Below are 18,006 nucleotides of genomic sequence, written 5' to 3' on the forward strand. Positions count from 1 at the left end.
AATACAGACTTCCACTGGAGACACTGGACACACACACACACCCCTGTACAGACTCTTACTGTACACACTGTATACACACACACACCCCTGTACAGACTCTTACTGGACACACTGTATACACACACACACACCCCTGTACAGACCCTTACTGGACACACTGTATAGACACACACACCCCTGTACAGACTCTTACTGGGCACACTGTATACACACACACCTGTACAGACTCTTACTGGACACACTGTACACACACACACACCCCTGTACAGACTCTTACTGGACACACTGTATACACACACACACCTGTACAGACTCTTACTGGACACAGTATATATTGTGCATATGGTCAACAGTCAAATGTGAGATAAAAACAAATCAGTTTAAATTCTTTTTAATAAAACATCAGATTTTAAACCCAATTTCAATTAGAAATGAAATCTGTCAATAAATATGTACTTCCACACCAGTGCAATAGGCAATCACTGCTCGACAAAAAAACTGCCCCCCACTTTTAAACACAGGCAGCCTGAACACGCCGATTCACAGAGACGAACCCCGCAAGACAAGGTCAGCCACTACAGCTATAAGCGTTGGCCCCCATTCTCGATGTCGGCCTGGTTTACAAAATGTATTTAAAATCCTGAATCGGTGGGGAGCAGGACGTGTTCCGAGCGCAGGGCTGGGCTGGAAACGACAGACATCAGTAAGACCTGAAGAGCAGGTACAGAGGAGAGGGACCATCCTGCCATCCCACCTGTTTGTCCGTTATCAATTATGTGATTCCCTGGAGCCCATCCAGCTGGGTCTGGAGAGAAGCAACAACTTCATCTTGTTCCCCACCCCCACCACCCTCTGTGTAAAGAGCCTCCTGTCCTGACTGGGGGGATCTCACCCAGCTGTGTCTGGAGAGAAGCCAGGGTATCGGCTTCAACAACAGGGCTGGGCAGCTTGTTCCCCACCCCCACCACCCTCTGTGTAAAGAAGAGCCTCCTGTCCTGACTGGAGGATCTCACCCAGCTGCGTCTGGAGAGAAGCCAGGGTATCGGCTTCAACAACATGGCTGGGCGGCTTGTTCCCCACCCCCACCCCCCTCTGTGTAAAGAAGGGCCTCCTGTCCTGACTGGAGGAGCTCACCCAGCTGTGTCTGGAGAGAAGCCAGGGTATCGGCTTCAACAACATGGCTGGGCGGCTTGTTCCCCACCTCCACCACCCTCTGTGTAAAGAAAAGAGTCCTGTTCCCAGTTTTCAAACGCAGCTCCCGATAGATTTCACTTGCTCCCCCGGGTCCACGCCTGCTTTTACATACTCGAATGGCGCCCCCCTGTGGCTCTCCTCTGCGTTAAGACGAAAGAGTTTCGAGGTCCTTTGACCCGTCAGCGTGGGCCACGCCTTCCAGCCCACAATGCATCTGGCTGCTGGTGTCTGGACAGCTTCCAGAGCGGTGGTGTCTTCTGTCTGGGGGTGTCTCACGCATAGTGCTTTAACACCCCGACCACCACCCCCTCCCCCCGCGTGCTACTCCCCCGCCTGCAGGCCGAGGATGACGTACGACAGATCGTTGACGTCTCGCAACGTGGGGTTAAAGTTCAGGGCCAGCTGCACGGCGCTGTCCTGCTCGGGGAAGACCTCCAGCAGCCGGAGCCTCAGCCTGTCGGTCTCCGCCGCGCTCCTGTCCCCGCCCGGCTCGCCGGCGGCCCCCGGGGGCCGCTCCCGGGCCTGCGCGGCGGCGGCAGAGGCGCCCCCTGGGGCTCGGTCGCGGTACTGCAGCACCTCGGACTGGCTGCGCGGCGGGGGGCTGTGGGAGGAGGAGGAGGAGGAGGAGGAGGAGGAGGAGGCTCCTGTCGCCGCCAGTGGGCCTGCGAAGGTGTGGCTGCCGGTGACAGGAGGCCTGAGAGAGACGGGGAGAGAGAGAGGAGCAGGTGACCCCACCAGCACAGGGCCCCAGGGTGCTCATGGGATTGAGGGGGATTCGACATGAACGCGACAGCAGTCGAGTGTGCTGGGGTGTCTCTGTGTGTGTGGTTTGGGGGTGTCTCTGTGTGTTGGGGATTCCCTGTGTGTGTGGTTTGGGGGTGTCTCTGTGTGTGTATGGTATGGGGGTGTCTCTGTACGGGGGATTTTGTTGTGTGTGGTTTGGGGGTGTCTGTGTGTTGGGGATTCCCTGTGTGTGTGGATGGTATGGGGGTGTCTCTGTACTGGGGATTTTGTTGTGTGTAGTTTGGGGGTGTCTCTGTGTGTGTATGGTATAGGGGTGTCTCTGTACTGGGGATTTTGTTGTGTGTGGTTTGGGGGTGTCTGTGTGTGTATGGTTTGGGCGTGTCTCTGTGTGTGTATGGTTTGGGGGTATTTCTGTACTGGGGATTCCCTATGTGTGTGGTTTGGGGGTGTCTCTGTATTGGGGATTCCCTGTGTGTGTGGTTTGGGGGTGTCTCTGTGTGTGGTTTGGGGGTGTCTCTGTGTGTGTATGGTGTGGGGGTGTCTCTGTACTGGGGATTTTGTTGTGTGTGGTTTGGGGGTGTCTCTGTGTGTTGGGGATTCCCTGTGTGTGTATGGTTTGGGGGTATCTCTGTACTGGGGATTCCCTTTGTGTGTGGTTTGGGGGTGTCTCGGTGTGCTTGGTTTGGGTGTGTCTCTGTCTTTTGGGGATTCCCTGTGTGCTGATTGGAGGTATCTCTGTGTGTTAGTTGGGGGTGTCTCTGTGTGTCGGGAATCGTTGGGGATCCTTGTGTATATTTTAGGGTGTCTGCGTTTGCTACAAAGGTCTTCCATGTGTCTGGGTTACCTGTGCTCAAAGGAGAGGAAGACATCCAAGTGGGGTCCCCCTCGTCCCAAGGGGTCATCAGGAACCATGAAGTGATCCCCAGCAAATGTGTACTGGAGCAACCTGGAGGAGAGGGGTTCATAAGACACACTGACTGGACACTCCAGTACATTAACACTGCACTGAGAGAGAGGGGTTCATACAGACACACTGACTGACTGGACACTCCAGTACATTAACACTGCACTGAGAGAGAGGGGTTCATACAGACACACTGACTGACTGGACACTCCAGTACATTAACACTGCACTGAGAGAGAGGGGTTCATACAGACACACTGACTGACTGGACACTCCAGTACATTAACACTGCACTGAGAGAGAGGGGTTCATACAGACACACTGACTGGACACTCCAGTACATTAACACTGCACTGAGAGAGAGGGGTTCATACAGACACACTGACTGACTGGACACTCCAGTACATTAACACTGCACTGAGAGAGAGGGGTTCATACAGACACACTGACTGACTGGACACTCCAGTACATTAACACTGCACTGAGAGAGAGGGGTTCATACAGACACACTGACTGGACACTCCAGTCCATTAACACTGCACTGAGAGAGAGGGGTTCATACAGACACACTGACTGGACACTCCAGTCCATTAACACTGCACTGAGAGAGAGGGGTTCATACAGACACACTGACTGACTGGACACTCCAGTACATTAACACTGCACTGAGAGAGAGGGGTTCATACAGACACACTGACTGGACACTCCAGTACATTAACACTGCACTGAGAGAGAGGGGTTCATACAGACTGACTGACTGGACACTCCGGTACATTAACACTGCACTGAGAGAGAGGGGTTCATACAGACACACTGACTGACTGGACACTCCAGTACATTAACACTGCACTGAGAGAGAGGGGTTCATACAGACACACTGACTGACTGGACACTCCAGTACATTAACACTGCCCTGAGAGAGAGGGGTTCATACAGACGAGATGTTGAGTTCTTTTTCACTTTACCTCTTCTTGATTATGTTCCTAAATGCAGGAGACTCATCTACCAGGTCTCTGAGGTTGTCGTTTGTCACAACCACTCCATCAGTCTGCTGGGCCAGCTGGAGCATGAACCTGAGGCACAGAGAGAAGCACAGGGGTTTCGTAATCACCGAACTGTGTCTGGTCATGAGCCCCTCTGGTCAGAGCAGGGCACTATGGTCATTAACACTCAGACCAGACAAGAGGAGTGGTCTCTGATGGGTGGGAGAGACAAGAGGAGTGGTCTCTGATGGGTGGGTGTGACTGAAGAGGAGTGGTCTCTGATGGGTGGGTGTGACAGAAGAGGAGTGGTCTCTGATGGGTGGGTGTGACAGAAGAGGAGCGGTCTCTGATGGGTGGGTGTGACAGAAGAGGAGTGGTCTCTGATGGGTGGGTGTGACAGAGGAGGAGTGGTCTCTGATGGGTGGGTGTGACAGAAGAGGAGTGGTCTCTGATGGGTGGGAGAGACAGAAGAGGAGTGGTCTCTGATGGGTGGGTGTGACAGAAGAGGAGTGGTCTCTGATGGGTGGGAGAGACAGAAGAGGAGTGGTCTCTGATGGGTGGGTGTGACAGAAGAGGAGTGGTCTCTGATAGGTGGGTGTGACAGAAGAGGAGTGGTCTCTGATGGGTGGGTGTGACAGAAGAGGAGTGGTCTCTGATGGGTGGGTGTGACAGAAGAGGAGCGGTCTCTGATGGGTGGGTGTGACAGAAGAGGAGTGGTCTCTGATGGGTGGGTGTGACAGAAGAGGAGTGGTCTCTGATGGGTGGGAGAGACAGAAGAGGAGTGGTCTCTGATGGGTGGGTGTGACAGAAGAGGAGTGGTCTCTGATGGGTGGGAGAGACAGAAGAGGAGTGGTCTCTGATGGGTGGGTGTGACAGAAGAGGAGTGGTCTCTGATGGGTGGGAGAGACAGAAGAGGAGTGGTCTCTGATGGGTGGGTGTGACTGAAGAGGAGTGGTCTCTGATGGGTGGGTGTGACAGAACAGGAGTGGTCTCTGATGGGTGGGTGTGACAGAAGAGGAGTGGTCTCTGATGGGTGGGAGAGAGAAGAGGAGTGGTCTCTGATGGGTGGGTGTGACAGAAGAGGAGTGGTCTCTGATGGGTGGGTGTGACAGAACAGGAGTGGTCTCTGATGGGTGGGTGTGACAGAAGAGGAGTGGTCTCTGATGGGTGGGAGAGAGAAGAGGAGTGGTCTCTGATGGGTGGGTGTGACAGAAGAGGAGTGGTCTCTGATGGGTGGGTGTGACAGAAGAGGAGTGGTCTCTGATGGGTGGGTGTGACAGAAGAGGAGGGGTCTCTGATGGGTGGGTGTGGCAGAAGAGGAGGGGTCTCTGATGGGTGGGTGTGACAGAACAGGAGTGGTCTCTGATGGGTGGGTGTGACAGAACAGGAGTGGTCTCTGATGGGTGGGTGAGACAGAAGAGGAGTGGTCTCTGATGGGTGGGAGAGAGAAGAGGAGTGGTCTCTGATGGGTGGGTGTGACAGAAGAGGAGTGGTCTCTGATGGGTGGGTGTGACAGAACAGGAGTGGTCTCTGATGGGTGGGTGTGACAGAACAGGAGTGGTCTCTGATGGGTGGGTGTGACAGAAGAGGAGGGGTCTCTGATGGGTGGGTGTGACAGAAGAGGAGGGGTCTCTGATGGGTGGGTGTGACAGAAGAGGAGTGGTCTCTGATGGGTGGGTGTGACAGAAGAGGAGTGGTCTCTGATGGGTGGGTGTGACTGAAGAGGAGTGGTCTCTGATGGGTGGGTGTGACAGAAGAGGAGTGGTCTCTGATGGGTGGGTGTGACAGAAGAGGAGTGGTCTCTGATGGGTGGGAGAGACAGAAGAGGAGTGGTCTCTGATGGGTGTGTGCGTGAGAGGAGGGGCAGACGGAGTCCGGACAGGACTGAACAGGCCCCCTCTCTCTCCCCAGGCGGAATGGGAAGACCACAGCCATCACGCTGCGCTGATCAACAGCTAGAGAATTACAAATTGGGAACAAGCAGGAAAGAATGTGTCTAAAATAACTGGAGATCCTATATGCAAAAAACAGCAGCCGACCCACCTGTCGTCATAGCTGCTGATCCTCTTCCCCATGATCTCCCGGGAGGGGGTGAGGGACAGCAGGCCCAGGTTCTGCAGCTCCGTCAGGTAGTGTTGCTCTGGACGGGTGGGCAGATGGACAAAGACCACAGGACAGGTTTACAAGCAGCCACAGCAGCTTCCCTGACACTGCAGGATCCCACCCGAGGGCAGCGGTCTGAGACAGCGGGGTGAAACCAAGCGCAAAGACAGGCAGACAGGCAGACAGGCTGAAGAAGGCAGACAGGCAGACAGGCAGACAGGCAGACAGGCAGACAGGCAGACAGGCAGACAGGCAGGTTGAAGAAAGCTGACAGGTAGGCAGGCAGACAGGCAGACAGACAGGTTGAAGAAAGCTGACAGGCAGGCAGGCAGACAGGCAGACAGACTGAAGAAGGCAGACAGGCAGACAGACAGGTTGAAGAAAGCTGACAGGCAGGCAGGCAGACAGACTGAAGAAGGCAGACAGGCAGACAGGCAGACAGACTGAAGAAGGCAGACAGACTGAAGAAGGCAGACAGGCAGGTTGAAGAAAGCTGACAGACAGGCAGACAGACTGACAGACTGACAGACTGAAGAAGGCAGACAGGCAGACAGGCAGAGACACGGGGTGGCATGGGACAGCGTGAGTCCAGGGGGACAGCCCCACCCCCCGCCCAACGACACCCTGACTTCACACCGCTCCGGGGCGTCTTACCTTTGACCTTCGGGTCCTTCTTCAGCCTCCACTGCGGGACAAAGGTCGTGATCTTGCGGTGACCCCGGTTCCAGAAGTACTGGACAGCCAGAGCAATCCCCCGGCAGGAGAAGAAATGACCCAGACCATGACTGAGAGAGAGAGAGGGGTTCATACAGACACACTGACTGACTGGACACTCCAGTACATTAACACTGCACTGAGAGAGAGGGGTTCATACAGACACCCTGACTGACTGGACACTCCAGTACATTAACACTGCACTGAGAGAGAGGGGTTCATACAGACACACTGACTGACTGGACACTCCAGTACATTAACACTGCACTGAGAGAGAGGGGTTCATACAGACACACTGACTGACTGGACACTCCAGTACATTAACACTGCACTGAGAGAGAGGGGTTCATACAGACACACTGACTGACTGGACACTCCAGTACATTAACACTGCACTGAGAGAGAGGGGTTCATACAGACACACTGACTGACTGGACACTCCAGTACATTAACACTGCACTGAGAGAGAGGGGTTCATACAGACACACTGACTGACTGGACACTCCAGTACATTAACACTGCACTGAGAGAGAGGGGTTCATACAGACACACTGACTGACTGGACACTCCAGTACATTAACACTGCACTGAGAGAGAGGGGTTCATACAGACACACTGACTGACTGGACACTCCAGTACATTAACACTGCACTGAGAGAGAGGGGTTCATACAGACACACTGACTGGACACTCCAGTACATTAACACTGCACTGAGAGAGAGGGGTTCATACAGACACACTGACTGACTGGACACTCCAGTACATTAACACTGCACTGAGAGAGAGGGGTTCATACAGACACACTGACTGGACACTCCAGTACATTAACACTGCACTGAGAGAGAGGGGTTCATACAGACACACTGACTGACTGGACACTCCAGTACATTAACACTGCACTGAGAGAGAGGGGTTCATACAGACACACTGACTGACTGGACACTCCAGTACATTAACACTGCACTGAGAGAGAGGGGTTCATACAGACACACTGACTGACTGGACACTCCAGTACATTAACACTGCGCTGAGAGAGAGGGGTTCATACAGACACACTGACTGACTGGACACTCCAGTACATTAACACTGCACTGAGAGAGAGGGGATCATACAGACACACTGACTGACTGGACACTCCAGTACATTAACACTAGCCTGAGAGAGAGGGGTTCATACAGACAGACTGACTGACTGGACACTCCAGTACATTAACACTGCACTGAGAGAGAGGGGTTCATACAGACACACTGACTGACTGGACACTCCAGTACATTAACACTGCACTGAGAGAGGGGGGTTCATACAGACACACTGACTGACTGGGCACTCCAGTACATTAACACTGCACTGAGAGAGAGGGGTTCATACAGACACTCTGACTGACTGGACACTCCAGTACATTAACACTGCACTGAGAGAGAGGGGTTCATACAGACACACTGACTGGACACTCCAGTACATTAACACTGCACTGAGAGAGAGGGGTTCATACAGACACACTGACTGACTGGACACTCCAGTACATTAACACTGCACTGAGAGAGAGGGGTTCATACAGACACACTGACTGACTGGACACTCCAGTACATTAACACTGCACTGAGAGAGAGGGGTTCATACAGACACACTGACTGACTGGACACTCCAGTACATTAACACTGCACTGAGAGAGAGGGGTTCATACAGACACACTGACTGGACACTCCAGTACATGAACACTGCACTGAGAGAGAGGGGTTCATACAGACACACTGACTGACTGGACACTCCAGTACATTAACACTGCACTGAGAGAGAGGGGTTCATACAGACACACTGACTGACTGGACACTCCAGTACATTAACACTGCACTGAGAGAGAGGGGTTCATACAGACACACTGACTGACTGGACACTCCAGTACATTAACACTGCCCTGAGAGAGAGGGGTTCATACAGACACACTGACTGACTGGACACTCCAGTACATTAACACTGCACTGAGAGAGAGGGGTTCATACAGACACACTGACTGACTGGACACTCCAGTACATTAACACTGCACTGAGAGAGAGGGGTTCATACAGACACACTGACTGACTGGACACTCCAGTACATTAACACTGCACTGAGAGAGAGGGGTTCATACAGACACACTGACTGACTGGACACTCCAGTACATTAACACTGCACTGAGAGAGAGGGGTTCATACAGACACACTGACTGGACACTCCAGTACATTAACACTGCACTGAGAGAGAGGGGTTCATACAGACACACTGACTGACTGGACACTCCAGTACATTAACACTGCACTGAGAGAGAGGGGTTCATACAGACAGACTGACTGACTGGACACTCCAGTACATTAACACTGCACTGAGAGAGAGGGGTTCATACAGACACACTGACTGGACACTCCAGTACATTAACACTGCACTGAGAGAGAGGGGTTCATACAGACACACTGACTGACTGGACACTCCAGTACATTAACACTGCACTGAGAGAGAGGGGTTCATACAGACACACTGACTGACTGGACACTCCAGTACATTAACACTGCACTGAGAGAGAGGGGTTCATACAGACACACTGACTGACTGGACACTCCAGTACATTAACACTGCGCTGAGAGAGAGGGGTTCATACAGACACACTGACTGACTGGACACTCCAGTACATTAACACTGCACTGAGAGAGAGGGGATCATACAGACACACTGACTGACTGGACACTCCAGTACATTAACACTGCCCTGAGAGAGAGGGGTTCATACAGACAGACTGACTGACTGGACACTCCAGTACATTAACACTGCACTGAGAGAGAGGGGTTCATACAGACACACTGACTGACTGGACACTCCAGTACATTAACACTGCACTGAGAGAGGGGGGTTCATACAGACACACTGACTGACTGGGCACTCCAGTACATTAACACTGCACTGAGAGAGAGGGGTTCATACAGACACTCTGACTGACTGGACACTCCAGTACATGAACACTGCACTGAGAGAGAGGGGTTCATACAGACACACTGACTGGACACTCCAGTACATTAACACTGCACTGAGAGAGAGGGGTTCATACAGACACACTGACTGACTGGACACTCCAGTACATTAACACTGCACTGAGAGAGAGGGGTTCATACAGACACACTGACTGACTGGACACTCCAGTACATTAACACTGCACTGAGAGAGAGGGGTTCATACAGACACACTGACTGACTGGACACTCCAGTACATTAACACTGCACTGAGAGAGAGGGGTTCATACAGACACACTGACTGGACACTCCAGTACATGAACACTGCACTGAGAGAGAGGGGTTCATACAGACACACTGACTGACTGGACACTCCAGTACATGAACACTGCCCTGAGAGAGAGGGGTTCATACAGACACACTGACTGACTGGACACTCCAGTACATTAACACTGCACTGAGAGAGAGGGGTTCATACAGACACACTGACTGACTGGACACTCCAGTACATTAACACTGCACTGAGAGAGAGGGGTTCATACAGACACACTGACTGACTGGACACTCCAGTACATTAACACTGCACTGAGAGAGAGGGGTTCATACAGACACACTGACTGACTGGACACTCCAGTACATTAACACTGCACTGAGAGAGAGGGGTTCATACAGACACACTGACTGACTGGACACTCCAGTACATTAACACTGCACTGAGAGAGAGGGGTTCATACAGACACACTGACTGGACACTCCAGTACATTAACACTGCACTGAGAGAGAGGGGTTCATACAGACACTCTGACTGACTGGACACTCCAGTACATTAACACTGCACTGAGAGAGAGGGGTTCATACAGACACACTGACTGACTGGACACTCCAGTACATTAACACTGCACTGAGAGAGAGGGGTTCATACAGACACACTGACTGACTGGACACTCCAGTACATTAACACTGCACTGAGAGAGAGGGGTTCATACAGACACACTGACTGGACACTCCAGTACATTAACACTGCACTGAGAGAGAGGGGTTCATACAGACACACTGACTGGACACTCCAGTACATTAACACTGCACTGAGAGAGAGGGGTTCATACAGACACACTGACTGGACACTCCAGTACATTAACACTGCACTGAGAGAGAGGGGTTCATACAGACACACTGACTGACTGGACACTCCAGTACATTAACACTGCACTGAGAGAGAGGGGTTCATACAGACACACTGACTGACTGGACACTCCAGTACATTAACACTGCGCTGAGAGAGAGGGGTTCATACAGACACACTGACTGACTGGACACTCCAGTACATTAACACTGCCCTGAGAGAGAGGGGTTCATACAGACAGACTGACTGACTGGACACTCCAGTACATTAACACTGCCCTGAGAGAGAGGGGTTCATACAGACAGACTGACTGACTGGACACTCCAGTACATTAACACTGCACTGAGAGAGAGGGGTTCATACAGACACACTGACTGACTGGACACTCCAGTACATTAACACTGCACTGAGAGAGGGGGGTTCATACAGACACACTGACTGACTGGGCACTCCAGTACATTAACACTGCACTGAGAGAGAGGGGTTCATACAGACACTCTGACTGACTGGACACTCCAGTACATTAACACTGCACTGAGAGAGAGGGGTTCATACAGACACACTGACTGGACACTCCAGTACATTAACACTGCACTGAGAGAGAGGGGTTCATACAGACACACTGACTGACTGGACACTCCAGTACATTAACACTGCACTGAGAGAGAGGGGTTCATACAGACACACTGACTGACTGGACACTCCAGTACATTAACACTGCACTGAGAGAGAGGGGTTCATACAGACACACTGACTGACTGGACACTCCAGTACATTAACACTGCACTGAGAGAGAGGGGTTCATACAGACACACTGACTGGACACTCCAGTACATGAACACTGCACTGAGAGAGAGGGGTTCATACAGACACACTGACTGACTGGACACTCCAGTACATTAACACTGCACTGAGAGAGAGGGGTTCATACAGACACACTGACTGACTGGACACTCCAGTACATTAACACTGCACTGAGAGAGAGGGGTTCATACAGACACACTGACTGACTGGACACTCCAGTACATTAACACTGCCCTGAGAGAGAGGGGTTCATACAGACAGACTGACTGACTGGACACTCCAGTACATTAACACTGCACTGAGAGAGAGGGGTTCATACAGACACACTGACTGACTGGACACTCCAGTACATTAACACTGCACTGAGAGAGAGGGGTTCATACAGACACACTGACTGACTGGACACTCCAGTACATTAACACTGCACTGAGAGAGAGGGGTTCATACAGACACACTGACTGACTGGACACTCCAGTACATTAACACTGCACTGAGAGAGAGGGGTTCATACAGACACACTGACTGGACACTCCAGTACATTAACACTGCACTGAGAGAGAGGGGTTCATACAGACACACTGACTGACTGGACACTCCAGTACATTAACACTGCACTGAGAGAGAGGGGTTCATACAGACACACTGACTGACTGGACACTCCAGTACATTAACACTGCACTGAGAGAGAGGGGTTCATACAGACACACTGACTGACTGGACACTCCAGTACATTAACACTGCGCTGAGAGAGAGGGGTTCATACAGACACACTGACTGACTGGACACTCCAGTACATTAACACTGCACTGAGAGAGAGGGGATCATACAGACACACTGACTGACTGGACACTCCAGTACATTAACACTGCCCTGAGAGAGAGGGGTTCATACAGACAGACTGACTGACTGGACACTCCAGTACATTAACACTGCACTGAGAGAGAGGGGTTCATACAGACACACTGACTGACTGGACACTCCAGTACATTAACACTGCACTGAGAGAGGGGGGTTCATACAGACACACTGACTGACTGGGCACTCCAGTACATTAACACTGCACTGAGAGAGAGGGGTTCATACAGACACTCTGACTGACTGGACACTCCAGTACATGAACACTGCACTGAGAGAGAGGGGTTCATACAGACACACTGACTGGACACTCCAGTACATTAACACTGCACTGAGAGAGAGGGGTTCATACAGACACACTGACTGACTGGACACTCCAGTACATTAACACTGCACTGAGAGAGAGGGGTTCATACAGACACACTGACTGACTGGACACTCCAGTACATTAACACTGCACTGAGAGAGAGGGGTTCATACAGACACACTGACTGACTGGACACTCCAGTACATTAACACTGCACTGAGAGAGAGGGGTTCATACAGACACACTGACTGGACACTCCAGTACATGAACACTGCACTGAGAGAGAGGGGTTCATACAGACACACTGACTGACTGGACACTCCAGTACATGAACACTGCCCTGAGAGAGAGGGGTTCATACAGACACACTGACTGACTGGACACTCCAGTACATTAACACTGCACTGAGAGAGAGGGGTTCATACAGACACACTGACTGACTGGACACTCCAGTACATTAACACTGCACTGAGAGAGAGGGGTTCATACAGACACACTGACTGACTGGACACTCCAGTACATTAACACTGCACTGAGAGAGAGGGGTTCATACAGACACACTGACTGACTGGACACTCCAGTACATTAACACTGCACTGAGAGAGAGGGGTTCATACAGACACACTGACTGACTGGACACTCCAGTACATTAACACTGCACTGAGAGAGAGGGGTTCATACAGACACACTGACTGGACACTCCAGTACATTAACACTGCACTGAGAGAGAGGGGTTCATACAGACACTCTGACTGACTGGACACTCCAGTACATTAACACTGCACTGAGAGAGAGGGGTTCATACAGACACACTGACTGACTGGACACTCCAGTACATTAACACTGCACTGAGAGAGAGGGGTTCATACAGACACACTGACTGACTGGACACTCCAGTACATTAACACTGCACTGAGAGAGAGGGGTTCATACAGACACACTGACTGGACACTCCAGTACATTAACACTGCACTGAGAGAGAGGGGTTCATACAGACACACTGACTGGACACTCCAGTACATTAACACTGCACTGAGAGAGAGGGGTTCATACAGACACACTGACTGGACACTCCAGTACATTAACACTGCACTGAGAGAGAGGGGTTCATACAGACACACTGACTGACTGGACACTCCAGTACATTAACACTGCACTGAGAGAGAGGGGTTCATACAGACACACTGACTGACTGGACACTCCAGTACATTAACACTGCGCTGAGAGAGAGGGGTTCATACAGACACACTGACTGACTGGACACTCCAGTACATTAACACTGCCCTGAGAGAGAGGGGTTCATACAGACAGACTGACTGACTGGACACTCCAGTACATTAACACTGCCCTGAGAGAGAGGGGTTCATACAGACAGACTGACTGACTGGACACTCCAGTACATTAACACTGCACTGAGAGAGAGGGGTTCATACAGACACACTGACTGACTGGACACTCCAGTACATTAACACTGCACTGAGAGAGGGGGGTTCATACAGACACACTGACTGACTGGGCACTCCAGTACATTAACACTGCACTGAGAGAGAGGGGTTCATACAGACACTCTGACTGACTGGACACTCCAGTACATTAACACTGCACTGAGAGAGAGGGGTTCATACAGACACACTGACTGGACACTCCAGTACATTAACACTGCACTGAGAGAGAGGGGTTCATACAGACACACTGACTGACTGGACACTCCAGTACATTAACACTGCACTGAGAGAGAGGGGTTCATACAGACACACTGACTGACTGGACACTCCAGTACATTAACACTGCACTGAGAGAGAGGGGTTCATACAGACACACTGACTGACTGGACACTCCAGTACATTAACACTGCACTGAGAGAGAGGGGTTCATACAGACACACTGACTGGACACTCCAGTACATGAACACTGCACTGAGAGAGAGGGGTTCATACAGACACACTGACTGACTGGACACTCCAGTACATTAACACTGCACTGAGAGAGAGGGGTTCATACAGACACACTGACTGACTGGACACTCCAGTACATTAACACTGCACTGAGAGAGAGGGGTTCATACAGACACACTGACTGACTGGACACTCCAGTACATTAACACTGCCCTGAGAGAGAGGGGTTCATACAGACAGACTGACTGACTGGACACTCCAGTACATTAACACTGCACTGAGAGAGAGGGGTTCATACAGACACACTGACTGACTGGACACTCCAGTACATTAACACTGCACTGAGAGAGAGGGGTTCATACAGACACACTGACTGACTGGACACTCCAGTACATTAACACTGCACTGAGAGAGAGGGGTTCATACAGACACACTGACTGACTGGACACTCCAGTACATTAACACTGCACTGAGAGAGAGGGGTTCATACAGACACACTGACTGGACACTCCAGTACATTAACACTGCACTGAGAGAGAGGGGTTCATACAGACACACTGACTGGACACTCCAGTACATTAACACTGCACTGAGAGAGAGGGGTTCATACAGACACACTGACTGGACACTCCAGTACATTAACACTGCACTGAGAGAGAGGGGTTCATACAGACACACTGACTGACTGGACACTCCAGTACATTAACACTGCACTGAGAGAGAGGGGTTCATACAGACACACTGACTGACTGGACACTCCAGTACATTAACACTGCACTGAGAGAGAGGGGTTCATACAGACACACTGACTGACTGGACACTCCAGTACATTAACACTGCACTGAGAGAGAGGGGTTCATACAGACACACTGACTGACTGGACACTCCAGTACATTAACACTGCCCTGAGAGAGAGGGGTTCATACAGACACACTGACTGGACACTCCAGTACATTAACACTGCACTGAGAGAGAGGGGTTCATACAGACACTGACTGACTGGACACTCCAGTACATTAACACTGCACTGAGAGAGGGGGGTTCATACAGACACACTGACTGACTGGACACTCCAGTACATTAACACTGCACTGAGAGAGAGGGGTTCATACAGACACACTGACTGACTGGACACTCCAGTACATTAACACTGCACTGAGAGAGAGGGGTTCATACAGACACACTGACTGACTGGACACTCCAGTACATTAACACTGCACTGAGAGAGAGGGGTTCATACAGACACACTGACTGGACACTCCAGTACATGAACACTGCACTGAGAGAGAGGGGTTCATACAGACACACTGACTGACTGGACACTCCAGTACATGAACACTGCCCTGAGAGAGAGGGGTTCATACAGACACACTGACTGACTGGACACTCCAGTACATTAACACTGCACTGAGAGAGAGGGGTTCATACAGACACACTGACTGACTGGACACTCCAGTACATTAACACTGCACTGAGAGAGAGGGGTTCATACAGACACACTGACTGACTGGACACTCCAGTACATTAACACTGCACTGAGAGAGAGGGGTTCATACAGACACACTGACTGACTGGACACTCCAGTACATTAACACTGCACTGAGAGAGAGGGGTTCATACAGACACACTGACTGACTGGACACTCCAGTACATTAACACTGCACTGAGAGAGAGGGGTTCATACAGACACACTGACTGGACACTCCAGTACATTAACACTGCACTGAGAGAGAGGGGTTCATACAGACACTCTGACTGACTGGACACTCCAGTACATTAACACTGCACTGAGAGAGAGGGGTTCATACAGACACACTGACTGACTGGACACTCCAGTACATTAACACTGCACTGAGAGAGAGGGGTTCATACAGACACTCTGACTGACTGGACACTCCAGTACATGAACACTGCACTGAGAGAGAGGGGTTCATACAGACACACTGACTGGACACTCCAGTACATTAACACTGCACTGAGAGAGAGGGGTTCATACAGACACACTGACTGACTGGACACTCCAGTACATTAACACTGCACTGAGAGAGAGGGGTTCATACAGACACACTGACTGACTGGACACTCCAGTACATTAACACTGCACTGAGAGAGAGGGGTTCATACAGACACACTGACTGACTGGACACTCCAGTACATTAACACTGCACTGAGAGAGAGGGGTTCATACAGACACACTGACTGGACACTCCAGTACATGAACACTGCACTGAGAGAGAGGGGTTCATACAGACACACTGACTGACTGGACACTCCAGTACATGAACACTGCCCTGAGAGAGAGGGGTTCATACAGACACACTGACTGACTGGACACTCCAGTACATTAACACTGCACTGAGAGAGAGGGGTTCATACAGACACACTGACTGACTGGACACTCCAGTACATTAACACTGCACTGAGAGAGAGGGGTTCATACAGACACACTGACTGACTGGACACTCCAGTACATTAACACTGCACTGAGAGAGAGGGGTTCATACAGACACACTGACTGACTGGACACTCCAGTACATTAACACTGCACTGAGAGAGAGGGGTTCATACAGACACACTGACTGACTGGACACTCCAGTACATTAACACTGCACTGAGAGAGAGGGGTTCATACAGACACACTGACTGGACACTCCAGTACATTAACACTGCACTGAGAGAGAGGGGTTCATACAGACACTCTGACTGACTGGACACTCCAGTACATTAACACTGCACTGAGAGAGAGGGGTTCATACAGACACACTGACTGACTGGACACTCCAGTACATTAACACTGCACTGAGAGAGAGGGGTTCATACAGACACACTGACTGACTGGACACTCCAGTACATTAACACTGCACTGAGAGAGAGGGGTTCATACAGACACACTGACTGGACACTCCAGTACATTAACACTGCACTGAGAGAGAGGGGTTCATACAGACACACTGACTGGACACTCCAGTACATTAACACTGCACTGAGAGAGAGGGGTTCATACAGACACACTGACTGGACACTCCAGTACATTAACACTGCACTGAGAGAGAGGGGTTCATACAGACACACTGACTGACTGGACACTCCAGTACATTAACACTGCACTGAGAGAGAGGGGTTCATACAGACACACTGACTGACTGGACACTCCAGTACATTAACACTGCGCTGAGAGAGAGGGGTTCATACAGACACACTGACTGACTGGACACTCCAGTACATTAACACTGCCCTGAGAGAGAGGGGTTCATACAGACAGACTGACTGACTGGACACTCCAGTACATTAACACTGCCCTGAGAGAGAGGGGTTCATACAGACAGACTGACTGACTGGACACTCCAGTACATTAACACTGCACTGAGAGAGAGGGGTTCATACAGACACACTGACTGACTG

At 51.1% G+C, this 18,006-nt stretch overlaps 1 protein-coding gene across 2 annotated transcripts in view; it reads right to left on the reverse strand.

Moving 5' to 3' along the window:
• Positions 1-375: 375 nt before the first annotated feature.
• The window catches only part of khnyn (KH and NYN domain containing), a 29,776-nt gene continuing 12,145 nt past the window's right edge, over positions 376-18,006 (reverse strand). For both annotated transcript variants that reach the window (XM_088634214.1, XM_088634215.1), the window contains exons 5-9: positions 6,583-6,713; positions 5,869-5,965; positions 3,808-3,915; positions 2,783-2,884; positions 376-1,888 (exon numbers count right to left, since the gene is read on the reverse strand). In XM_088634214.1, coding sequence (XP_088490340.1) covers positions 1,516-1,888; positions 2,783-2,884; positions 3,808-3,915; positions 5,869-5,965; positions 6,583-6,713 — 811 coding nt within the window. In that variant the 3' untranslated portion in view covers positions 376-1,515. The remainder of the gene's footprint in view (positions 1,889-2,782; positions 2,885-3,807; positions 3,916-5,868; positions 5,966-6,582; positions 6,714-18,006) is intronic.

This window comes from Lepisosteus platostomus, chromosome 6 (genome assembly GCF_059453375.1).
Source record: "Lepisosteus platostomus isolate fLepPlt1 chromosome 6, fLepPlt1.hap1, whole genome shotgun sequence".
Taxonomy (NCBI): domain Eukaryota; kingdom Metazoa; phylum Chordata; class Actinopteri; order Semionotiformes; family Lepisosteidae; genus Lepisosteus; species Lepisosteus platostomus.